Raw genomic sequence first — 26,141 nt, forward strand, 5'->3', positions numbered from 1 at the left:
ATACCACCTTTCATTCGCGGATCACAGGACTGCTTACTGTATAAACACACAACACCACATAACACAATAAACAAAACAATAACTCCCCCTCTTGCCCGTTTAAAAGGTCACAGATTTTTAACATTTAGCCAAAGATCTGCGAGAAGAGGAAAGTTCTTGCCTGACGCCTAAGAATATGTACAGCTATGTAAAGTACTCCAGGATTTAACTTCTGCCTGGTCGGAGATTGGGGTGGAGTTAAGTTTATTACGGCTCATCATGATCTCCATCTTTCAGAACAGTTGCTACTTAACGCCGCTTTGATAAAGGCTTTAATAAAGAAACATTTTCTTTACCAAACAAAACCACCCCCACCCCACCCTTTTGTACACACAAGCAGGATTGTTAAATAGTACTTTAAAATGCTGCTATAAGACATGAGTTTTGTAGCATTGATTAATGTTGTATGCTTTAGTCACACCCAGTGAAATTAAAGGACATGACGGTGGCCAGTTAATTTCAGCAGGTCTAATCTGCACAGAACCACACTATGGTTTGAAGCTCTTTGCATTTGCGTTGTCAACACGATATTACCCTCAAATAACACATTATTATTATTATTATTATACCTCGGGTTACATATGCTTCAGGTTACATACGCTTCAGGTTAGACTCCGCTAACCCAGAAATAGTACCTCGGGTTAAGAACTTTGCTTCAGGATGAGAACAGAAATCGTGCTCCGGCAGCACGGCAGCAGCAGGAGGCCCCATTAGCTAAAGTGGTGCTTCAGGTTAAGAACAGTTTCAGGTTAAGAACGGACCTCCAGAACAAATTAAGTACGTAACCAGAGGTACCACTGTATTATTTTTAAAGCAGCAACAACACTGATCTTGATCCTTCCCCCAAGGTCAAAGACAAAAAGCAACACCTACTTGGATGACCAGTAAAGACTGAAGTTGCTCCACAAATACCTATGGGTGTGGACTACTCTGCTCTAATTCAAATGTGTGCTGGGGTGGGGGGGGGGGGAGGGAGACGAACAACTAAATAATGCTCAAATGTGGTCACAGCGTTAGCTGGATGCAACCGTCAACAAATTTAATATGAACTTCAGGCATCTGATGAAGTGGGCTACAGCCCACAAAACTTCATGCCACAATAAATGTGTCAAATCCTTACAGCGTCACAAGTCTCTTGTTTTTGGGACATGAAACAAACACAGATACTCCTCTGGAAATGATTGAAATGTTAGTGTGGCAGTTATGCACACGTCTAATCTTTCTCACATATGTAGCGGAGCACTACCTCTAAGTTTGGGGGCCCATTTTGGTACAGGAAACTCAGATAAACATCCCAACTTTTAAAAAATGCTACATATTTCAAATGAAGATTAATTTATTTAAAAGAATTCTTTTGTCACGTGAACAAGGGGAAAAAAATCAGCAAAGTACATTTTATCAAAAGTATAAAATACTGTTCTGTGGCAGCGTTACGTTGGATCCCTTTGATTTTACAAATACAATATTCTGTTGATTTAAGAAAAAGCTGAAATATTTCTATATAGTACATAGTGCTCTCATGAACTAACTGGGATTCATGCCCCCTCCAAAGAAACAAAAAGGAAAGGGGGGAAAGAAAGAAAGAAAAAAGACAATGGCACATCATCGTATGAAATTAAACATTTTAGTGCAAACCTGAATAAAATTACACCCTGAAGTTAAACCACATGCAGTTCAGGTGCAATTAAGCCGTAACAGGCAAAGTTTTCTTTACAAAAATAAAAAGAACTACATTAAAATGTTTATTATTTTATCCCCAAAGAACATTCTTTACACTACACTGTAACTCTGAAATTATTTACAGCTTTTCTGTAACAATATAACAGCAGTTAAATATGTCTGAAAATAAGATTTCCTCCCCCATAAAATAGATTTTTTTCTTTTGTTATGTACAATTTTTCTCTAATTCTCTACTGGAATTATACCACAATAAACATGAAACATTAACAAAAAGGGAAATAAAAGATCAGATTTTCCAGCAAAATGTTGACCATATTTAGATGTTATTTATCACTGCAATTGTCTTAGAAATACAGAACCTTATGTATAGAAGTTAAACGAGGATCAATATTTCTTCCAGGAATTATTTTGAGATTCTCTTTGGTTATTTTAAGCCACATCATTTGCTCCACAATACTTTGCAAGATGGCAATTTTCCCTGTAACACCTTCCAGTGTGATGTAATACTACTGCTAAAGGACAACTTTGTGGTTATAAATCTGAAGGAAAGGCCTATACACTGCAATTTCACATTGGAGAAATCATTGCTCGCTGACAAGAACATGTATCACCCCAAACCTTCCATGTTTTAACAAGTCCTGACCTAGAACAGACATTTGTTACATGGGCTTGCTGCTGTAATGCTGCATCATATAGTCAAATATAAACTCAATGAATCTGTTTGGAAGGAGCTATTGTTATACACGCATTAGCCTCCTCTCTTTATTTATCGGTTACAGATCATGCATATGTCACAATAGGCTTCCAAACACTTGCAACCTGATTGCCTAGGACTGTCCAATTGGTTTCAAAGAATAGCTCAGCTGGTCTTTCCTGCGTATTACATTCAGATTCTGTGTTACCCTGTTAAACTGGAAATGCAAGAAATCTTCGTCCATGTAATCGTACTTTAATGGCAAATGGCAAAAGAATTAGTTAAAACTGATTGGTCTAGATTTGCACTACAGGAAAGAATATACATTGGTAAGATTTCAGCTGATGCCCTCTGCTGTGTTAACCAGGCAATACCACAGCATTATTGCGTTTGTGATGAGGAAGCAATGGAAGACAGTCTGTGGCACCTATTTAGTTTGTTCTTGTTTTATCCTAAAGGTACAATGATTCCTTTGCCTACTGAAGGAGTATGTCAACTGGTAAAATCAGCAGAAATAGTATTTTTTCCATTGCAAACAGGATAGAGATCTCTGGAACTGTGGCTATGTTTGCCTTGGCTGCTACAAAACTTTTGACAAAAAAATCTGGATGCTTGTGTAATTAGTAGCCTATAGGCTGGATATATTTTGTTTTATGATGCTCTATTTTTTGTTTTTGATGCATTTTTTTTACTGCAACCACATGTAACTGTTATGGCCAATGGCTAAAACAAATAATCAGCGAGCTGATCAGATACTGACCTACACAACACCACCATTATGCCAGTCCCCTGCCAAGCTGCTAACAACAGAATCCGATTAGATTACAGATGGAAAAATACACAATCCCGGACTATTGAGAATTCCTAAGGGTCTGTCTCAGTAGATGCCAGTCAATGAAAACTGGGAGGGACATTCCTTTTGAAAATAATACCGAGAGAGAAAATATTCTGCTCAGACATGCAGGTACCAGCATCTCACGAAGAACACTGCAAATGTCACTTGCCAGCAAACATTTCATATGAGAGCAGGCATGCTTATAGGTGTCACGTAACTCCCTACATTAGCTAACCCCTGGAAAAGGGTCAACCATGCAAGGCTGTCAGTGATCAGCTGGACATATGAGAAACATCTCACACAGCATCCAAGTTGCCAGTTCTCTCCATCAGCTATGTCAGGCAACAGCGACAGGTGAAGGCAAATCACACCCCTTGACTGAGATGGTCAAACACACTGAAGAATCGTATCCAATTATCCAAAGACAACCTGGGTGACGCTAGCTATTCCCTGATGAGAACAGATTCTCAGGGAGAAAGCTTGGGGAAAAGAGAGGAGTAGCTTTGGGAACACCCAAATAGTTCCTCTGCATTTATCAAAATGCTTTCAATGATTATTAAATCGGTCCGCTCACATTGAAAGCCAGTTCATCTTCTCTGAGATTGTGCAGATCCTCAGGGGAACGGCCACACAGAGGATGTGAGTCCAACCAGAGATGCAATTGCCTGGAAAACTAGTATCTGACCACGGTTTTCTGGCAGCAGTTTAAGTGAACAAAGCAACGCATTTCTTTTCAACCCTGAATCACCACTGAGAAGTATTGGATGTAAACTGGGAACGCTCTGGGACAGGTGCTACTTTTTTCTGAAATGCTTGGGGGATGTGCCAAGTGGAGACAATTTCAGTTGTCTAAAGTGGCCCTGGCTTAAGAGGGTCAATCTTCATCTGATCTGGGGGCATCCAGGAGCAACGTCTCACCAGTGTCACCCATGACTGGCGCAGCTTTTGAACCAAGTGGGAGCATAGCCATGAACAGTTTGGCTTTGAATGAGAGAAATAAAGACGTTTCTGACTATTAACTTTTTCTAGGGCTCTGGTCTCGACTCTTAGGTGCAAACGTAAGATATGGTAACTGTTGATTTTCCAATCATACTTTGCAACTTTTATAAGCAACAGAGGTGATGCACAAGAAGACCGTGCCTGGGGAATGATCCCACTCCTAGCTCTGGGAAGGAAAAAGGTGCAAGCTCCCTAGCCAAGTCATTCCAAAGTTGAACATGCTGACTTCCCTGAACAGGAATGAGGAAGCTGTGGCCTGATAAAAATTTCATATAGAAGAGGTGTGTTTATTTATTGTGTTTCCATACCCGCCACCCCCTGACCCAAACTGCTGAATGTTTGCTGGGCTTTATCGCTTCCAAGAGCAAACCTATGGCTCCATAAGAGAGTCCTGGCAGGCATAAAACCCCCACTGTGTATATTTATGCTAACATTATCAGCCAAGCTATGTAATTTTTATTTATTTCTTACATACATACGTAAATGGCCTCTGCCCATGATGAAAATCTTAACACACTTAAAAAAAAGGACCGATTTACCTCAAAGTGGAAATCTCCCCCCTCTTCTTTCGGTGAGGAAAGGTCTTGCTAAGTACCACTGCCTCTAGGCAGCAAATAATAATAATAATTAAAAATAATAATAAATCCCTGCATACTCTCAAGGATAACCTTTTTAAAACAAAAAAGTGATAAAACTTTTGCAAATGGAGGTATATTTCAGTGCATTCCTATCACTAATGCACATCCAAGTCCAGGTATCCAAGCCAGTAGTCTCCAGTCAAAAGACTTTTGAGATGTGCCTCAGCAGCATCTCCCATGGTGAAGCCTAAAGACTTCTGATTTCACTGTATCCCTCCCTCAATCCTGTTTAACCAGGAGCTCTGAAGTGCACAACGCAAGTGGAGCCCTTCTCAAAGAAACAGATTGCCTCATAAAAGGGAAAGAAGGAATTGAATGCAGATTCGCAGAGGGCTAATCTAGCTGTTCTCGCTCGTTTCAGGGCCGCTCGAATTTCTTCTGGGTCAAAGTAAAGTGGAACAGGCCGCCGAGCCCATCCATTTCTACAGAGCCAAGTACAAAGCCAGTCTTCTTGTTAAGAAGGAAATCTGAAGGCATCTTGGAAGCCTCCATCCACCACAGAACATTCTGTGTAATGGGAAAGAACTTGCCACAGCTACTTGTCCTATCAGCAGAGAGGCCCTCTAACAGGCCCGGCGACATGTTAGAGCAAAACTTTCAGATGCCAACAATCCAAGTCTCAGCTTCTGTTTATTGCAGAGACAGCATTCTTCGTTGTGGCAGATGTTTTGAGGCCAGAGCTGAAGGCACAAAATGAAACACGTTTTGAAAAGAAAAAGAAACCAAAATCTACTCGTATAGGGGGTGTGGTGGGAGGGAAAACAAAAAGACCTGAGGTGTTGCAAATGAATTTGGGGACTTGTCACGTAAATGCCTGAAAGGAAACAGTAAGGAAATAAGACTTCTCAGAACCAACTAGTTTCAAGGTATTTGACAAAAAATACCTTTCGAATGAGGGGAAAAATGAATCCTTTTGCAATCATAGTTGCAAAAAGTAAAAGGACCAACAGCAATAACCAGATTTATCCCACCCTCATCCACCCCCGAGTTACAAACAAAACAAAACAAAAACAAAACATTCAAACTATTCAGATAGTTTAAAATAAAGGGGAAGTAAACACTTAACCCTCCCAGCTGAAGGAAAACAATTCCAACAGGCATCCATAATTTTACAGAATGGCTTTTTCTCTCTCTACAGCTCCACATCATCCTGAAGCAAATCTGAGTCTTCTTCATCCAGTAAGAGGTCAGGGTCTATCACTTCAGTACCGTCCATGACCTCTCCCAATTCCTGAACAACATCGCTGCTGAGGTCGTCGGCTTCCTCAACCTGCTTTATCAAGTCCAAATGATCCAAGGGTATCAAGCTATGCCCAGGGGGCCCCGTGGTCCTTGCAATCGTAGCCGCCATTTCAGCTGCAACAGCCGCCTTCTGGGCTTTCTGCCGCTGCTGCTCTTCCTGCTGCCGGTGTGTTTTCATGTGAGCATTTCGGCTTTTGATTTTGAAAAACATCCTAGCGTGGGGGGGGGGGGAGAGGAAGAGAAAGGAATGCGGAGAGAGAGAGAGAGAGAGAGCAGATTTCAGAAACAATTATTTTGAGTATATGGGGACCTGTGTGCTACTGTGAACATCCAAAAAGTGTAGGTGTTAGTTGAATATACAGTTAAATGCATTTTCAAGCAGGCAGACTTTGGCAATATATTATTATTATTATTATTATTATTATTATTATTATTATTATTATTATAATATTTATATTTATATCCTGCCTATCTGGCTAGTAGTGGTAGCAGCAGCAGTAGTAGTAGTGCTAGTACAGTCATACCTCATGTTACGTCTGCTTCATGTTACGTTCTTTCAGGTTACGTCCTGCGGTGACCCAGAAGTACCGGAAAGGGTTACTTCCAGGTTTCGCCGCTCGCGCAGAAGCGCAAAATGACATCACGCGCATGCGCAGAAGTGGCGAATCACAACCCGCGCATGAGCAAACGCGCTGCTGTGGGTTGCATTTTTTTCATGTTGTGAACGGGCCTCCGGAATGGATCCCGTTCGCAACCAGAGGTACCACTGTATTACTATTATTATTATTATTACTACTATTACTACTATTATTTTGGACCCTGTCAGCTCAGCTGCCTGTTTGAGGTAACTGCCCGCACTGCCCTAAATCCAGCACTGTTTCCAAGCACTCACAAGAAGGGAACCAGAATAAACTTAAGGTGTTAGTTAAGCCCTTGAATGATCATTTCAAGGGGGGAAGGAGGCTGCCTTGTTACCAATGGAAGGATACTGGAAGGTGAGGGGAGAACTGGGCTCCAAGGATGGGTGCCCTCTGCTCATCCCTCCGGTCATCAAGGGATGGAGGCAGACCAGGACCTTTTGCTGCTAAAAGTTCCTTTGTAGAAAAGAACTCTGGGTTGAAATAATGAGCAACAGAGGGTATGCATCCTCACACACCAATTCCTTCATTCTCCAGGATCCTTTGGGCCAAGCATGTCTCACTGTTGAAAGGGTGGTTGTTACAAGAAGTCCCAGTGGGCACTGACAGTAAAGCCTCGAAGGGATCAGCAGCAAGGAACCATCTGGCCTTCTTCAGACCTGCCAGGCCTCCAGATTTGGACTGTGAGGCTCTTTTGGCCACACCACACACTCACCTGTCCAACCCTTGTCATTATATACGATGCCAGGTGTGGGACAGGTAAAAGATGCAGCTGGGTCAAAGGCATAACTTACCAGCTGATCAGCAGTGCCTGCAAAACACAGCTGCTCTATACTGATTCAGACTACTGGTCCATCTAGCTCAGGACTGTCTACATTAGCTGGAAGCAGCTCTCTGGGAATTCAGGCAGGGAATGTTTCCAGCCCTCCCTGGAGATGCTGGGGTTTGAACCTGGGACGTCCTGCAAGCACAGCAATTTTTCTGCCGCTAGGATGGAGACCACCCGAAGATTCATAGTCCAGTGGTACACCATACAGAGTACTTCACAAACAACATCACCTGCTTGTCAGTTCCTGCAAAAAGGCCTACATGCTATGCATTACTTTGAAATAGCTGGTCGATTGATGAAGTTTGCATAGGTTTGTGCACATTTCAAGCCCCAGGTGGCTCCATCCACCTCTCAAACTTGGTCTAAGGCAAGTGGGGGAGATGGGGATCCAGTCCAGTGGCCAGATCTAGTTCCCCACCCTGCGCTGAAGACATAGAACTCCCTGGTGCAGCCAAGGGGTCTTGCTGTCAGTGCCTATCAGCTGATTGGTGCTGGTAGCGAACTACCCTGGGATTGGCTACATCAAGAAGTTTCCCATCCTCTGTTTAGGTGGTCAGAACACTGCAGGTAACCCAAGGACCAGCCAGGGGTGTGGTCTGGGAAGGGTGTGTGGCCTCAGGCACATCCCAAAGGCCAGACAGGGAGGCCGGATGGGGCACATTTTGAACCTGGGCCAAAGGTTCCCTACCCCTGGTTTATACAGTGGTACCTCAGGTTACATACACTTCAGGTTACAGACTCCGCTAACCCAGAAATAGTACCTCGGGTTAAGAACTTTGCTTCAGGATGAGAACAGAAATTGTGCTCCGGCGGTGAGGGAGCAGCACGAGGCCCCATTAGCTAGAGTGGTGCTTCAGGTTAAGAACAGTTTCAGGTTAAGTACGGACCTCAGGAATGAATTAAGTACTTAAGCTGAGGTACCACTGTACAGTGGTTTATACCTTTCTAGGGGGCCCCACTCCTAACATCACAGTTTATTTTCCCCCGATGAAACTACTCACTTGCCACATTCTTTACAAGGGAAAAGTGTAGTTGGGTCTGTCTCGCCACTTGTCGTACTGTGAGCTGGGGAGTTTTTGGCAGGGCCGTAATCATTCTGGGAGCTGGATTTCTGCTTCGCACCGTGGCTCCCACCGCGGGTTTTCGTCACAGGGTTTGTACCGCCATGAATGCGAACGTGGCCATTCAGAGCTGGTCTGGAGTTGAACATCTAGGGGGCAAAAGGACAGCTCAGTTGGTAGAGCCCGAGACTCTTAATCTCAGGGTCGTGGGTTCAAGGCCCATGTTGGGCAAAAGAACCATGCATTGCGGGGGGTTGGGCAAGACAGCCCTCGTGGTCCCTTGCAACGCTACAGTTCTAAGTCACCAAAGAGAAGTGCGATCAAGAGTTTCCCACAGGCCACTGTGACAACTGGATGTTGCACTACGACGGGTCTCTGGCCTGATCCAGCAGGCTCTTCATATGTAATATCAAAGCATTTCTAAACAGGGACTTGTTTTGCTCTCATTTTGATTGCTTGCTTAAAAACATAAGGAGAATCCTGCTGGACCAGTTAAAAACTTCCATCTAGCCCAACTTTGTTTTTCTTGAGCACTGTCTTAAACAGAAAGGGGAAGGAAGAAAAAGGGAAGAGACCTCTCGGCACCTAGGAAGAGACTTCTCAGGCCTCATGTGTTTTGGAATAAATCCTTCTTCAGGGGGACTCTTGAGTAACAGTTTGTGACCCAGTCTGTAAAGCACAGCAGCAGCTTGGTTCCCAGAGCGCTCAACGAGGAGGATTTTCTCCAAAATGTGTTGGACCTTTTCTTGTGTACTTGGGAGATCTCCAATCTTTTTCTTCGTATGATGGCGGTCAGCCAATTCAACAAGCCCTCCCCAAATGTTTTACCCTTTCATCATAGGCGAGTTGATCCATCTCCCTGATGGTTTTGAGTTGCCCTCTTCTGACCTTTTTCCAGCTGTACAATATCCCTTTCTGAGGTGGGGCATCCCGAACCGGACGTAACATTCCAAGCTCAGCTGTACCATAGAATTAAAATGTTTCCAAGTCCACTTACCGCTCCGCAGTCCGGCATTTCACATGTAAATGAGGTCGCTGGAAGTGTGGGGCTTTGCAAGGAAGGCAGGTTAATAGGTTCAGCAGCAATAATTGAAGGCGGCTCAGGAGAATTCTGAATTTCAGCTTCCTCTTTGACTGACTTCTTGTCCTCCTCTGCCTGCTCCTCTTCCTCTAATTCATCATCTTCGCCGCTAGTCTGAAATTCGAAAGGGATTTTAGGGGAGGTGGGGTGGAGAGCAAGCATGCCTTAAATAAATGGGAGACAGGAAAGCTCTTCTCTCAGCTCTGAAGGTGGGAGGAGTCTTTCCCCAAGCTGGCTGACATCCTCCCAGCTTGAAAAATCAAGTTGAACAGCTGGTAAAAGCTGCTTTCACCAACTTGGAGCACTCTGGCTAGCAGTGGCTCTCCAGTTAAGAGGTCTTTCCTATTCCTTGCTATCTGATCCTTTAAACTGGAGATGCCTGAGAATTTCTGAACCTTGGAACAATGTCAGAAATAAATATCTGGAGAGCACAAGTTCACAAACTAGAAAAATAAAAAGGAGGGTGGCTCTTACCAGGCATTCATTTTTCACTTCTGCTAAGCGTGTTCTGTGCTTTCTTCCTAAATGCATGATTTTCTTCCAGGTATAATAGTATTCCACACACTGGGCCACCGTCTTTGACTTCACCTACAGTCAAACAGTAATTCAGATGTTGCAACGCTGATCTACGATTGTGTAGCGTTCAGCTCAACACCAAAAACACCACTCACTCGTGTCTTGATCATGAAGAGCGGAAGAAGGCTTGAAAGCATGAATTGGGCTACAGATCTTATGGAAGTATTTTTACCTATGCTCCCAGTCACATGCTCATTTTTATCCTGCCAGGCCATTATGGAGCACTGGGTGACAGTCCTGTTTAGACTGGGAGCATAGTTGTCAACTTTCAGATTTTAAAATAAGGGATCAGCAGCCTCAAATATAAGGGATCAGCAGCCTCACCTGTCCCGGGGACAGTCTACAGGATATCTAACAATCCGGGAAAGCAGCGGGAAGCAGTGGGAAACTGGAATAAGGGAATTTCCCGCAAAAAAAGGGAAGGTTGACAGCTATGACTGGGAGAGGGGCTGGGCTCTATGTCACCAATGAGATTCATTTACCGAGTAGGGAATATGAACTTGGGTCTCCCCACTTCAACGCAGATGCTCTCTGCCCCAGCCACCCACCCTTTAACATTCCCTCTCCCCCACTCTAATTTCAGCAACCAATTCTTACTCAGTATCACAGACACAGTAAAATAAACCGAATGCTTAGAGGAGTCTCTCATAAGCTAAAATGTATGAATGCCCCCCAACCTGGATGAATGAGCAGTGCTTGGTGGGAGAGTGTGGAAGGAAAGTTAATGTCTATACCATGTGGGTAAGAGCACATGATAATGGTGAACATAAGGCCCCTCTGGGTGAGAGCCAGGGAGATGGGGTCTGCGTGGGAAATGGGGTTAGGGTCCTTGGGACGGAGACTGAGTTTCGGAACCAAACAATTAGATACAGGTGCACTGCGTGGAACAGGGCGATGTTTTGCATCCTACTATTCTATTTGTGCGTTGACGTTATTGCTTAAATTGAAATACGAAATCTGTTTCACTTTTTTGCATTGTTTTATACGATGCTGTGTGGATCTCTCTTTTTCTTTTTAAACTCATTGATACTCATATATTCCAGTCGTTATATTTATTGTTCATTTGCTATGTTGTGAATCACTTTGGGCCTGGTTTTTGCGGGAAAGTGGCAAAGAAAAGCAACAGGGGATGATGTTGATAATGTTCTACTTTCATATGATGAAACTAACTTAGTGGCCGAAAACCACAAGATCAGGAATGCCAACAAAGCATGAACAAGGACAACAAGCCTTACCATTTTCTGTACCAAAATAAAATCTTTGCCGTATGTGTATAATGCTTTGCTGAACAGCTTTCTTTCAACGGGTGTCCACTGGTCTGAACCTGAAAGAAACAAACAGATAATAATCGAGGGTGGGGGTGTGCCTGCACCATGGTACAAAAACAAAACTGCTGTCACATTTGCGAAGCTAAGCAGGTTCCGGTATGGTTTCAAATTGGATGGGGAACCGCATGCTGAGATTCCTGCATTGCAGGGGTCCCTTCCAACTCTATAGTTCGAAGATTCTATGATTTCTGCAAGTAGGTGTGTATGTATACTGTCAATGGAATAACTATTTTCTCTGAACTTCATCAGTGACACTAGGCAGCTGCATTCCTTCCACGAGCAAAGGACTCACACACAGAACTAGCCTTTATTAGGTAATCCTTTTAACTTATCCCTTCAGGAACTTACCAGCATAGTGATAACTTGCCAGAGGATGCGATTTTGCTCTTGCTGGCTTCAACAAAAGCAGCATCTCCAGAGCGACCTGCAGGACAAAGAGAGGCAAGCGGAATTGTATACAACTTGTTCTTAATTATTATGACTCTATCTTCTTTTAAGACTATGTGACACTTAATTGCTATGACTCTTTTGCTTCTTTTAATAATGTAATAAAATAATAATATTTACATACCATTTGTTCTATATGCACTAAGAGCTCCTTATACATTTTCTCAGCAATCCTTTTTCTTAAAATTTATTTATGCTTTTCAGATTAATACATTTCACTATAATTTTACAATATACAATTTTAACATTTCAAAATTTGACTTCCTTCCCCCTCTTTCTGGTGTTCCTTAAATTTATTTTTGATACCTTCTGAATATCCAAATTAACTTAATTTGCTCATTTATTCATCTGCTTTAAATATATACTCTTTTAAAACTGCAGGTTATTGCAATAATCCTGCCAATGTTCTTATCTGTTTACAATTTATCTGTAAATATTCAATAAACCATCTCTATTCTTTTATAATGGGCCTTAGAAAGCACTGCTAATAACAAGGCCAGTGGAAGTGATGATATTCCAGCTGAACTATTTAAAATTTTAAACGATGATGCTGTTAAGGTGCTACACTCAATATGCCAGCAAATTTGGAAAACTCAGCAGTGGCCAGAAGATTGGAGAAGATCAGTCTACATCCCAATCCCAAAGAAGGGCAGTGCCAAAGAATGCTCCAACTACCGCACAATTGCACTCATTTCACACGCTAGCAAGGTTATGCTTAAAATTCTACAAGGCAGGCTTAAGCGGTATGTGGACCGAAAACTCCCAGAAGTGCAAGCTAGATTTCAAGGGGGCAGAGGAACCAGGGACCAAATTGCAAACATGCGCTGGATTATGGAGAAAGCTAGAGAGTTCCAGAAAGACATCTACTTCTGCTTCATTGACTATGCAAAAGCCTTTGACTGTGTCAACCACAGCAAACTATGGCAAGTTCTTAAAGAAATGGGAGTGCCTGATCACATCTGTCTCCTGAGAAATCTCTATGTGGGACAAGAAGCTACAGTTAGAACTGGATATGGAACAACTGACTGGTTCAAAATTGGGAAAGGAGTACGGCAAGGCTGTATATTGTCTCCCTGCTTATTTAATTTATATGCAGAATTCATCATGCGAAAGGCTGGGCTGGATGAATCCCAAGCCGGAATTAAGATCGCTCGAAGAAATATCAACAACCTCAGATATGCAGATGACACAACCTTGATGGCAGAAAGTGAGGAGGAATTAAAGAACCCTTTAATGAGGGTAAAAGAGGAAAGCGCAAAATATGGTCTGAAGCTCAACATCAAAAAAACGAAGATCATGGCCACTGGGCCCATCACCTCCTGGCAAATAGAAGGGGAAGAAATGGAGGCAGTGAGAGATTTTACTTTCTTGGGCTCCATGATCACTGCAGATGGTGACAGCAGTCACGAAATTAAAAGACGCCTGCTCCTTGGGAGAAAGGCGATGGCAAACCTAGACAGCATCTTAAAAAGCAGAGACATCACCTTGCCAACAACGGTCCGTATAGTTTAAGCCATGGTTTTCCCGGTAGTAATGTATGGAAGCGAGAGCTGGACCATAAAGAAGGCTGATCGCCGAAGAATTGATGCTTTTGAATTATGGTGCTGGAGGAGACTCTTGAGAGTCCCATGGACTGCAAGAAGATCAAACACACCCATTCTTAAGGAAATTAGCCCTGAGTGCTCACTGGAAGGACAGATCCTGAAGCTGAGGCTCCAATACTTTGGCCACCTCATGAGAAGAGAAGACTCCCTGGAAAAAACCCTGATGCTGGGAAAGATGGAGGGCACAAGGAGAAGGGGACGACAGAGGACGAGATGGTTGGACAGTGTTCTTGAAGCTACAAACATGAGTCTGACCAAACTGTGGGAGGCAGTGGAAGACAGGAGTGCCTGGCGTGCTCTGGTCCATGGGGTCACGAAGAGTCGGACACGACTAAACGACTAAACAACAACAACAACATTCTTTTATAAAACGTTTTTTGCCTGGTTTCTTATTTTTCCAGTAAGTTCCACCATTTCTGCATAGTCCGTATGTTTCTGTATCCATTCTTCCTTTGCTGGGACCTCAGCAATCCTTAAAACAGCCCTGTGAGCAGGCCAGTCTTATTATCCCCATGTTACGGATGCAAGAGCCCATCCAATGGAACAACCTTTTGCACGAGATACACCTGTCTCATTCTCTGACCATTTTAAATGGGCCTTAGACCCAGGATGTTCTGTGTGATTTTAGTTGATGCTGGTTTTGCATTTTGTATTCCACGAGTATGATTTTAACTACTGTTGATTTGGAGTATTACTGTAATTCTGCCATTTTAGTTAACTGTATTTTAAACGAGCATCATCCAGGGTTTCGTTTCTGGGTTTTTTAAACAAACAGTGTATAAACATTACGAAATAAACAAGTCAACTGGCAGTGTTGAGTGTTTTTCTACAGAAAGGCAAGGTATGTGTTTTTAATGAACAAATAAAAACTAGGAATAATAAAATAAAAGATTTCTTTTGAGAAAGAAAAGTGGTGGGTGCCAGAGTGAGGCTAAATTCTCCCAATTAGTCACTGGAAAAAGCTTTCTTGTGCCCGGTTTCCTCATGAAGCCTGTTACACATATTTTAACACATATTTGGGAGAGGATAAACAAGCTGCTCTTACCATAACGTCTCCTTTAGCCTCAAAGAGAGAATGCAAGCCATATTCAAGGTTGGTTCCCCCACCAGTCAATACACTTGAACAACACAGATTTAAAAGGCTGGTCACTGTAAGAAAACAATTCAAAACAGTATTGTCAAACCTGTCCAATATTCAGCCTGTAAGCAAAAACATAAATCTGAAAGTGTCATGAAGTCAGCACAAATCTTCTAATTCTTACAAGCTCAGATTCTCATTTTGAGAAAGTTGGAACAGAAAACCAGTGGTACCTTGATTCTCGAACTTAATCTGTTCCGGGAGTCTGTTCAACTCCCGAAACAGTTCGAAAACCAAGGCGCGGCTTCCAATTGGCTGCAGGGGCTTCCTGCACTCAAGCGGAAGCTGCGTCGGATGTTCGGCTTCCGAAAAATGTTCACAAACAGGAACACTTACTTCTGGGTTTGTGGCATTTGGGAGCCAAAATGAGCGAGTACCAAGGCATTTGAGTACCAAGACACGAGTGTACCAGACAAGTCCTTCTGAGGGGGTGGCCGAACAGATATATATGTTGAAATGCACCTACCAGCATTATTTTAAACACTGGGGAAAATAATATTGCTTTTATCTGTTTTACGGGTTTTTATATTGTATTTTGTACAGCACTTAGACACTCTTAAATATTAATTAAGCTATTTAGAACAGCTAATAAAATAAAAACAGGTGGCAACCGTTTTGCGTGGGGGTTCCGTTCTGAGTCCCCCCCCCCCCCATGTTGGCAGTCACGTGTTGCTTGGATGAATGTAAAATGGTCTCGCTGCCTGTAACAGTAATAATTTTTATCAGATTTATAGGTTGTCCTTAAACTCGCAAGGTTCTCAGGGTCATACGCGACAAAATAAATGTTCAAATAAATATGAAAACTATATAAACCAGGCATAAGGAAAACAGAAGCATTAAAATAATACCCAACAAAAATTATGAACAGTCCAGCAGCCAGGCGAAAAACTCCCATGGCTTGAGGAAAAAGGCACATTTTGAGCTGTGTCAAAGTGGTGATCAGGCTAAAGGACAGCAAGAGATGTTATTCTGCACAGATACACGACAAGTCAGGTGAAGGTCAGTACCCATTTAATGAAGCGATGACTTTTACACCATAAGACACAGAGGTGGAACGATAAACCGGGACAGGACACCTGGCAGAGATGCTTAGATCAGTTGCAAAGGGGGTTAGAAAACACAGTACCTCTTTGCTGGATATCTTCATCTTCCAGTTCTGGCCCTGGTTTCCAAACTAAAGTTGCCATGTGGTCCTCTTCCCCCACCAACGCTCTGTCTTCAAGTTTAGGAATATCGGCTTGGAATCTCGATCCAATATTGATATGCCTGAAAGCATATAAAGAAACTTCATCTCCTCCCCATTTCACTCACTCACCAAAATTTGGCGTTGAGGTTTGGTGGGCAAACTACTGTGGTTAAAGCGTTGGACCAGGGCCTGGAAGACTAGGGTTCAAATCCTCACTCAGCCAGGAAACTCACTGGGTGACCTTGGGCCAGTCACTAACTCTAAACCAAACCTATCTCACAGGGTTGTTGTGAGGATAGAGAGGAGGAGGGAGAACCACGTATTCCACTGTGAGCTCCTTGGAGGAAAGATGGAATATACCCATGCCATAGGTAAAGGTAAAGGGACCCCTGACCATTAGGTCCAGTCGTGGCCAACTCTGGGGTTGCGGAGCTCGTCTCGCTTTATTGGCTGAGGGAGCCGGTGTATAGCTTCCGGGTCATGTGGCCAGCATGACTAAGCCGCTTCTGGCGAACCAGAGCAGCGCACGGAAACGCCGTTTACCTTCCCGCCGGAGCGGTACCTATTTATCTACTTGCACTTTGACGTGCTTTCGAACTGCTAGGTTGGCAGGAGCAGGGACCGAGCAACAGGAGCTCACCTCGTCGCGGGGATTCAAACTGCTGACCTTCTGATCAGCAAGTCCTAGGCTCTGTGGTTTAACCCACAGCACCACCTGCGTCCCATGCCATACCGGTCTGAAAACAGGATACACTCCACCCTGCTCAACCTGACTTGTATAAAACCTGAGTGGAGTCTATTGTTGCACTCTTAAAAGTACCATCATTTAAGAAATCTGCTTTTAGCGGTGTGGACTATATTTGGGGGCTGCTTACATTCAGGCCAATACAGTAATAAACCAACAAACAGGCCCAGACGTAGCGTAAAATGCACAATCAGTGAGGAAAAGCAAGGGACCTCCAAAAATGAAACTTCACAATAACCTAAGTCTTTAAAACTGTGCCCTTGCCCCAACAGAACTGGGTGATTGAATAGTCATGGAATTCAACGGCAAAACTCTGTCTTGAGAGAAGAGTTAAGGAACAGAGTTAGGACAATTAAAATGCTAGCAAACAAGGAAGCTTTAAAAACTGAGCTGTTCCAGTTCTTCACTCTCCAGTCTCCCATGTGGACTTCTTAAACAGATATAATTGTAACGAAAAACAATATGAATAAAATGCAATTGTGATGTGAGGCAGAAAGGAATTCCCATCTTGGCTATTATCTGCCAAGCAACCAGTTGAAAATGGTTATGTATGCTTAGTTTAGCTGAACGTCGTTCCATTAATAGTTAAGCTGGGTGAGACAGGGATTTTATTAATGGTTTGAAAAGCTTAAACATGGTCCCCAATGAGTGCGAGGTTTTAGGAGCCCCCAAGGAGAAATCTGGGTCTTTGACTACATCAGTTGGCCACACAGAGGGATGGGAAGTGTAAGGGTCACTAAACATAGGAAAGAATACATTCCTCCAGGGTATTTAAAGTGTCAATTCCATATGCTTCATTTTGCGCTTAAAGATACCTCCTCCCCCATCACCTCTGATTGAGCTATTTACAGCGGTACCTCGGGTTACAAACACTTCGGGTTACAAACTCTGCTAACCCAGAAGAAGTACCTTGGGTTAAGAACTTTACCTCAGGATGAGAACAGAAATGGCACGGCGGCAGCAGGAGACCCCATTAGCGAAAGCGCGCCTCAGGTTAAGAATGGTTTCGGGTTAAGAACGGACCACCGGAACAAATTAAGTTCATAACTCGAGGTACCACTGTATATTGGTTGAAGAATGCAAAACATTGCACAGGGGTTCTTTTATGCGAAAAGTACCACTTCAGAGATCACCCTCTGTGCATGACCAGGGCACCACACCAGATATTATTGTTCTTGAAACTCAGGGGTCCTTCCAGAAGTAGTTTCTGAAGCAACATAAGAAGCTGCAGTTGTTGTTTTAAAAAAATAAATTTTCAAGGCAAACCACTGGCAGCGTTCATATGTCACACTAAGCCATGCTTAGCAGTTTTTACCGAGAACAGGCAGATGGCTTCTGTTTTCCACCTCGCCCAGCAACAAACCCCAATCCCTGGCTTAGTGTTACATTTGGGTTAGTTTCACTCCCAAACACAGCACAATGTTAAGCGTTAAATCCAAACCAGAAACCAGGGGTCATGGTTTGTTCCTTCCACTAGGGGAAGAAGTGAGGCAGAAGCAACCTCTGCATTCATGGCAAACCATTAACTATGGCTTAATGTGAACATGTAAACTACAGTTGTACCTTGGTTCTCGAACGCCGAAAACCCAGAACTAAGTGTTCTAGTTTTTGAATGTTCTTTGGAACCTGAACATCCGGCGTGGCTTCTGACTGAGTGCAGAAAGCGCCTGCAGCCAATCAGAAGGCACGTCTCGGTTTTTGAACGTTTTTGGAAGTCGAACGGACTTCTGGAACGGATTACATTTGAGAACCAAGGTACGACTGTACTAGACCCAAGATGCAAACGCAGTCCTGTTTTGGATTGCATTCAGTTTATAAAACTACAGTGGATACCGAGTGATGTCTGAATACATGAGACTAGTTCTTACGGTTCTACGTCAATGGTCTGTTCTCCAGGTCCTGGGGTGATCGGGACACTGACTCCATCAACGCTATCTGTAAGAAAAACAAGAATATGTCATTCTGTGTGCAGGCAGGCACTCCCTTCACTAGTACAGATTTGTATCTTTCTGGGAAAACCTAACAGAAAATAAAACTTAATCAGGGCAAAGGGTTGTATCCAACTAAGCAGTACTCAGAGTAGAAACACTGAAATTAATTGACCTGAGTTAGTCAGAGCCATTAATTTCAATTGGTCTACTCTGAGTAGGACTAGCACTGGATACAACCCACTGACTGCTAAACCATAGCTCAAGGGTAAGAATACGCATTTTCATACAGTTATTCCTAGGTTCAATCTCTGGCCTTTCCAATTAAATGGATAAAGATAGCAGGGGATGGGAAAAATCCCTGAGATCCATCAAAGTAGACAGGGATGGCAAATCTGTGACCTTCAAGAAGTTACTGGACTAAAACTCCCATCATCCCTGGTTATTGGCCATGCTGGCTGCGGCTGATGGGAGTTGGGAGTCCAACAAAATCTGGATGGCCACAGGTTCTTAAGAAAGATTCGTATGTTCGGCGGCATCTGTATATATGACTAGCATGAACTTCACACTTGAGACTATTTTGTAAAAAAAATTGCGAGTTAAAACTGCTAAAGAGATTATTCAAGGCCACAAGCAAGTAAAATTCTGCACTGATGAAATCGGGGGGGGGGGTTGTTAAACCATTGTGTAACCATGGTGAAAACTGTCCCACTGCAAACTAGTGGCGGTTCTACAAATGGAACAATGTATGTCCGCCCCCTCTGAACGTTATCTGCTATCTTCATCTCTTCATGGTGCTCCAGAACCCGAGGTCTGAGAACATACACCTTTTTTTTGCACACACCTTTCATCCAGACAGTTCTCATGACAAGAACCTAAGTGGAAATGACGTCATGGCCCCCATGCTCAAGAAGCCCCACCTGGTCCACAGGGCTGATAAGACACCAGTGCAAAAACCAGACCAGGATGGGGAGTTTTAAGAGGCCAAATGCAAACATCAACAATTGTACACAATGCATCTTTGTTGCTGGACTATACCACATGAGGTTGCAAGTGAAGGGGTTGGGCTTCAAAAGTTTGAAGGCTCCTTTGTGTAAAAACCTCCCTAGCAGGTCAGAGAGAAGACAAGGCTAGAACCCTTTTTTCTAGAGAAGTAGGTGCCAGTACTCATCATGAAGTTGTTACAGGAAGTGTCACACCTTTTAACAACAACAAAAAGAGGTGCTGGTGCTGGGTACCCCTGAGTACCCCCTGGGGGAAAGCACTGGCTTTGACTAGAAATTCTAGTTTTGTACATGCAAGCTATTTGCTGCTGTTGTTTTTTAACATGAGTGACCATTTATATATTCTACCTCCCACCTGCCCTGAGTGCTCACTGGAAAGACAGATCCTGAAGCTGAGACTCCAATACTTTGGCCACCACATGAGAAGAGAAGACTCCCTGGAAAAGACCCTGATGTTGGGAAAGATGGAGGGCACAAGGAGAAGGGGACGACAGAGGATGAGATGGTTGGATAGTGTTCTCAAAGCTACGAACATGAGCCTGACCAAACTGCGGGAGGCAGTGGAAGACAGACGTGCCTGGAATGCTCTGGTCCATGGGGTCATGAAGAGTCGGACACGACTAAACGACTAAACAACAACAAACCTCCCAGCTGCAGCCTCAAGTGGTACAGTTCATCAACAGATATATTATGTGGGGCAAGTGATCATGTAGCCCGATCCTAAGATGGATTGGATGGATTCCAGGGGCAAATGGAGGAGTCTTTCAGGGTGGCATGTCCCTGGGGATATTCTACAATCCCTCCTCTTCGGACACGTGTGAGCAAGAGAGAAACTGCTATCCGAGTGACCGCAAAATAAAATGCTGTGTGATGTAAAAACCAGCAGTGTGCTATACAGAAGTGAGGCAAGTCATCAGCATGGAAACTGGATAAGTTTACAGCAGTGGTTCCTAAACTTTCTCCCCCGTGGACCACTTGAATATTGCTGGACCACTTGAAAAAATGGCCTTGGCAGAACACTTAATTTCTGCCTGTTGTGGCAACTGTAATGCAGTGGGGCTAGATACCGTATGATTTTTAATTGTCCTTTAATGACTTGGGTTGCATTTAATTGCATTCCACAGAATCTGCATCGTGATACAGTAAAATGAAATGCAAGAAATAAAACGTACGACAAAACACAACTAAAAATCAATATGTGTATTCCATGTGGACATGTCATGAACCACCTGTACGAAGCTCACATACCACAGGTGGTCCATGGGCCACAGTTTGGGACCCCCTGGTTTACAGCGCATCATCATACTTACTAGCTCGACAGAGAAGCATCCGGGGAGTGGGTGTCAAAGGTGTGAGCGGCAGCTGGGGGTGAGACGCACCATGAGCGGATGTGATAACGCTGCTGAAGAGGCCAGATCCATGACGTACCGGGCTGAGCATGGGAGGTGGCGTGTAAGGAGGGGGGTCATGAATGCTGTCAAACAGGTGGTCTCCCAGGACGCGGGGAGAGCGAAGCTGGCTTTGGTACAGCGTCGCGCCCAGGTGGGATGCAGCGAGGTTGTAAGAAGGTGGCGGTATGAACAGAGGCTCAGGTCTGTGGCGGTATTTTTTCTTGTCTTGAAATGGTTTGAAGCTTTCTTCAGAGTTGGCCGTGCTTTGGTGCTGTTTTCTGTTGAGGTCCTGAAAGGAAGGTTTTCAGCATTCAGACAACTTAAGACGTAACTTGGGCAAATTGCATGGGAGTCTCAGGCGGACACAAAAACCTGAACCAACTCATGAGCCTCTATGAACCAGCCTATATTTTGACATCAATGAGGTGACACCCCAAAACAACCTCAACCATTTTTTTTCTTTGGTTGATAGCTAAGAAGTGGGCTTCCACCCATCTTCCCTCAGTTCTTCAATGGTCTGGCAGAGTGTGGGATTTTCCCAGTGGTGAAATGATTAGCAAATTTAAGTTAAAATGGGCCAAGCTAAACCAGAGACCTCCTTATGTACATTGGCAGCCTGACAGGGATCTTGACAGATCCACAGAACAGCCCCAAAATATAGAGCTATGTATGTATACTCAAAGTCTTGCAATTTCAGCCGCCAACTTATCTTTATTTCCACTATCATCTGTGTTCATGAAACCATGCTTCCGATCATCATTAGTCTTTAACTTGCTTTATTGGCATGAATGACGCTGATTTTATGACCTGTGCTGCAGACCTTGTTTGCTGCTTGTTTTACATATAGGCTCCAGTTAACTGATACCATCCTCATTTATTTGCACATATTTCATTATTTAGAGAGAAAAATATGATGAACTACTAAATCAAAGAGCTCTCTAAGCAGCGTAGAAATAAAACAATTGACCAAAGCATATCTAAAATCCATAAAAACTGAAAGACAAATATACACACAATAATCATCTTTAAAACATGGATAAAAAGAATCAATTTTAAAATAAATCAATACAGGAAACTAAACTGCGTTTGGCTGGCTTGTTGATATGAAAAAGCCTTCAGCAGGCACCAAAGTGATACACTGCTTATGCTGTAAGTTTGCTTTCCTGAAGACACATGTGGGTGGTTTTTTTGTTGTTGTTAAAACTTCCCATTTTCAGGAAAAAAAAGTAAGAGTGGAATCCTAACCTCTGCCTGCCCCTAAAACCAATGGAGTTAGGATGGTGTCCTGGTGCATCTCTGCTGACCTCCACATGTGGAGAGAAGAATTAGCAGCTGATAAACCCCCAGCTATGCAGAGACCCCAACCATAGCCAGGCAGGCAGAAAATCTATTGCCAGTGGTTTTCTTGCTGGTTTCTGCAGGCAGAAAGCTTCACAGGATTGTTCTGATGGCAAAATATAGAGGGCAGGAGAACCATGTACAGTGGTACCTCTGGTTACGTACTTAATTCGTTCTGGAGGTCCGTTCTTAACCTGAAACTGTTCTTAACCTGAAGCACCACTTTAGCTAATGGGGCCTCCCGCTACTGCTGCGCCGCTGCTGCATGATTTCTGTTCTTGTCCTGAAGCAAAGTTCTTAACCCGAGGTATTATTTCTGGGTTAGCGAAGTCTGTAACCTGAAGCGTATGTAACCTGAAGCGTATGTAACCTGAAGCTTATGTAACCCGAGGTATCACTGTATGTCACTTTGAGCTCTCTTGGAGGAAAGGAGGGATAAAAATGTGAAAAATAAATGAATCCCTCCCACAAGAAGCATTACGCAGGGCAAAATGGGGACGAGAACACGAAGCTCCCTACCCCTCAACTGCTACCCACCTCCACGAGTTGGAGGTCAAACATCTGAAGCAGCGAGCTTCCAGGACTCAGGGGGGCTCCCTCTGCGATTCAGACAATGCCACGAACTCACAGAGGTGGACAGGCATGGCAACTGAGGGGGACTGAGCTTAGCGCATTCATCCCTGCTCCCCCCACCCACATTCGCGCCCAGCGACTCCCCGAAGGTGATTTATTCTTACAATAATAATTAGGCGATAAAGGCTATTTATCTGCAGGAGACAATATTAGGCAAAATCCCACTCAGCCCTGCTCCTACATTATTAAAAAAGAAAAGGGTTTCGAGCAACATTAAAAACAAACAAGCACAAATAACACTGATAGGCAATAAATCCCTCTGCCTTTTTTTGGAGGAGGGAAGTAAAGCTTCCCCTTTAGGAATATTGGGACAATCCAGAAAGAAAAGGCTGCTTCTGCCTGAACTGGAAGAGACCAGGGTACCCGTTAGGGCTGGGCAATTTCACAATATATCATCCAAAACTGAAGTCCATATTGTGATATTGGTTTCATAATTTTTGACCTGGCAATATATCGCGAATCATGAAGTGTGTGTGTGTGTGTGTGTGTGTGTGTCTAGGGGATGAGTAATTATATCAGGCATAGGCAAACTCGGCCTTCCAGATGTTTTGGGACTACAACTCGGCCTTCATTCCTGACCACTGGTCCTGTTAGCTAGGGATGATGGGAGTTGTAGTCTCAAAACTTCTGGAGGGCTGGGTTTGCCTATGCCTGAAATATATATATATTAGGAGACCTCTGAAGGCAGCCCCTTAGAAGGAAGCTTTTTACGGTTTGATGTTTTTCTATATTTTAATATATGCTGGAAGCTGCCCAGAGTGGCTGGGGCAACCCAGTTGGATGGGCAGGGTACAAATAATTATATTATTATTCTTGATGATGATGATGATCATGAACATCATCATAAATCACAATGTGGAAAAAATTGAGAAGCCAGCCAATACCTCTACATAACTCCATACTTCAGACATGGCAATATATCGGTATATCGTGACATTTAGCTGGTGATAAACCACAATGTTGAAATCCAGGAATCACCCAGTCCTAGTACCCAGTATTGGGACGCGGGTGGCGCTGTGGGTTAAACCACAGAGCCTAGGACTTGCCGATCAGAAGGTCGGCGGTTCGAATCCCCGCAATGGGATGAGCTCCCTGCTCCTGACAACTTAGCAGTTCGAAAGCACGTCAAAAGTGCAAGTAGATAAATAGGTACCACTCCGGTGGGAAGGTAAGCGGCATTTCCATGCGCTGCTCTGGTTCGCCAGAAGCGGCTTAGTCCTGCTGGCCACATGACCCGGAAGCTGTATGTCGGCTCCCTTGGCCAATAAAGCAAGATGAGTGCCGCAGCCCCAGAGTCGGCCACGACTGGACCTAATGGTCAGGGGTCCCTTTACCTTTACCTAGTAATATGTCCAAACAGGGATGTCCAAACAGGGATGATGTTTAACAGGAAGCACTTTAAAAAAAATGCAGAGGGATTCACAAGGCACCCCTAGCACAGTTAGTAGGAAGAGAACACTCACAGAGGACAGGCAGGGGCTGGCCACGTTAGGGGAGCATGGCGGAGAGCAAGTCATCCTCACAAGAACGGGCATCTCATCATCTGAGACAGGCTTATCTTTAAGCACGGCGCTGCTGTCAGCGGCCTGCTTGCCGGGATCCGGTGACAGCAGCTTAACGGGCACCGACACAGGCATGACGATGGGGACGAAGCTCTCCGCCTCGGAGGGCAGCTGCTCCCGCTGGTGTTGGTGCTGGGGCTGCGGCAGGCTCTCCCCTTCGTCCTGTGCAGACAACCAAAGGCATTCAGCCTCAACCGTGGACTGCTCCCAACTAGAACACTAAAAGGCAGCACAGACAACAAATAAAAGAGTCTTCTGGTACTCTCAAGGTTAGCCAGCTGATGGAGGCATTGGCCACTGTGGGCTGGAGCCCACTATGTAGTGGATCTGTCAAGTCTCAGTATGCGGTAGGGGGTCAACACCGCTACTTCTCTAGAAAACACAGCATGAAATGTGGCACGTGCATATCCCAGGCAGAAGAAACGCCTCAGGACAGATCAGAAAGTAGACTCAGGCGAGGTGAGTGGAGAAAATCCCTGTTTTGGGGGCAGGGATTATTGGTTTGTCGTTGTTCTTATTTTTGTTATGTATTTTGTGGGTTTTACATTGTAATTTTATGTTGTGAGCTCGACAAATGAAGGGTGGTATACAAATTTAATAAATAATAATAATAATGGTGTCATAAGGCGGCGTCGAGGTGTGTTCACAGCGAGGAGCCCCTTTCACTTGGAGGCTAGCCAAACCTTGCTCCTCAGAATAGCTCTCAGGTCTACATGACATCAGACATTGACAGATCTCCATCGATGGAGAATGCACATACTAGAAAACGAAACTGGAGAAAGACACATTTCCTTGACAATAGCAGGATCAGATTGAGAATCACTGTATTTTTTTAAAAAAGGGAAATTGCAAAGCAAAGCAAGCAGCGAACTTTAGTAAGAAAGGGTGAAGGCCATACAGCAAAACACCACAGTGTTACCTGTCTGAAGGCAGGAGATGCCCGTATCCCTCCATGAGACCTCATGTGGCCATTTAGGGCTGGCAAACTCTTAAATTCCTTCAAGCATACAGTGCATGTGAGTTTGCTCTTTGTTTCAGATTTCTCACTATGAGTTTCTTTATCGTGAATGCTGCTGAAGAAAGGAAGGAGAGACATGTTTTGATGAGAATGTTTCCAAATACATTTTAATCCAGCCACATACATGTACTCTTAAAAAATTATAATCACAGATTCTCTCTCTGGCAAGGCCAGCTCGAGACATTTTGCTGCCTGAAGTGAAGGACCAGGTCTACTCTAGAGCAGGGGCAGGCAGAAAGTAGATGGGGATCTGCTGACAGATCTTCAGTAGACTGGCATGGGGTTCTGACTCCCAAATGTCTAACAGAAACCTTCCCTGCTGAGTCCTGACCATAAGTTAGGCTGCTGAGAAAAAGAGAGATTGGTGGGGAAACAGGTGTACATTTATTAACCTGGGCTGAGGGTTTGCTTGTGTTTAATTCTTACTGTGCATCCACCCTTCAGAACCATTATTTTGCACCTAGCTTTGAATAGTTCTAGTAAACAAAAAAAAAGGCAGATCCTGCG

The 26,141-nt window shown here is 43.9% G+C and overlaps 1 protein-coding gene across 10 annotated transcripts in view; it reads right to left on the bottom strand.

Moving 5' to 3' along the window:
* Positions 1-1,357: 1,357 nt before the first annotated feature.
* The window catches only part of TRERF1 (transcriptional regulating factor 1), a 77,439-nt gene continuing 52,655 nt past the window's right edge, over positions 1,358-26,141 (bottom strand). For 3 of the 10 annotated variants that reach the window (XM_081000490.1, XM_081000487.1, XM_081000489.1), the window contains exons 4-15: positions 25,536-25,689; positions 24,518-24,835; positions 21,003-21,372; positions 18,629-18,695; positions 15,956-16,095; positions 14,737-14,840; positions 11,989-12,064; positions 11,548-11,636; positions 10,211-10,324; positions 9,653-9,850; positions 8,596-8,804; positions 1,358-6,339 (exon numbers count right to left, since the gene is read on the bottom strand). In XM_081000490.1, coding sequence (XP_080856616.1) covers positions 6,018-6,339; positions 8,596-8,804; positions 9,653-9,850; positions 10,211-10,324; positions 11,548-11,636; positions 11,989-12,064; positions 14,737-14,840; positions 15,956-16,095; positions 18,629-18,695; positions 21,003-21,372; positions 24,518-24,835; positions 25,536-25,689 — 2,161 coding nt within the window. In that variant the 3' untranslated portion in view covers positions 1,358-6,017. The remainder of the gene's footprint in view (positions 6,340-8,595; positions 8,805-9,652; positions 9,851-10,210; positions 10,325-11,547; positions 11,637-11,988; positions 12,065-14,736; positions 14,841-15,955; positions 16,096-18,628; positions 18,696-21,002; positions 21,373-24,517; positions 24,836-25,535; positions 25,690-26,141) is intronic. The other 7 variants (XM_081000492.1, XM_081000491.1, XM_081000496.1 and 4 more) reach the window with 4 other exon arrangements.

This window comes from Podarcis pityusensis (assembly GCF_964106645.2).
Source record: "Podarcis pityusensis genome assembly, chromosome: 3".
Classification (NCBI taxonomy): Eukaryota; Metazoa; Chordata; class Lepidosauria; order Squamata; family Lacertidae; genus Podarcis; species Podarcis pityusensis.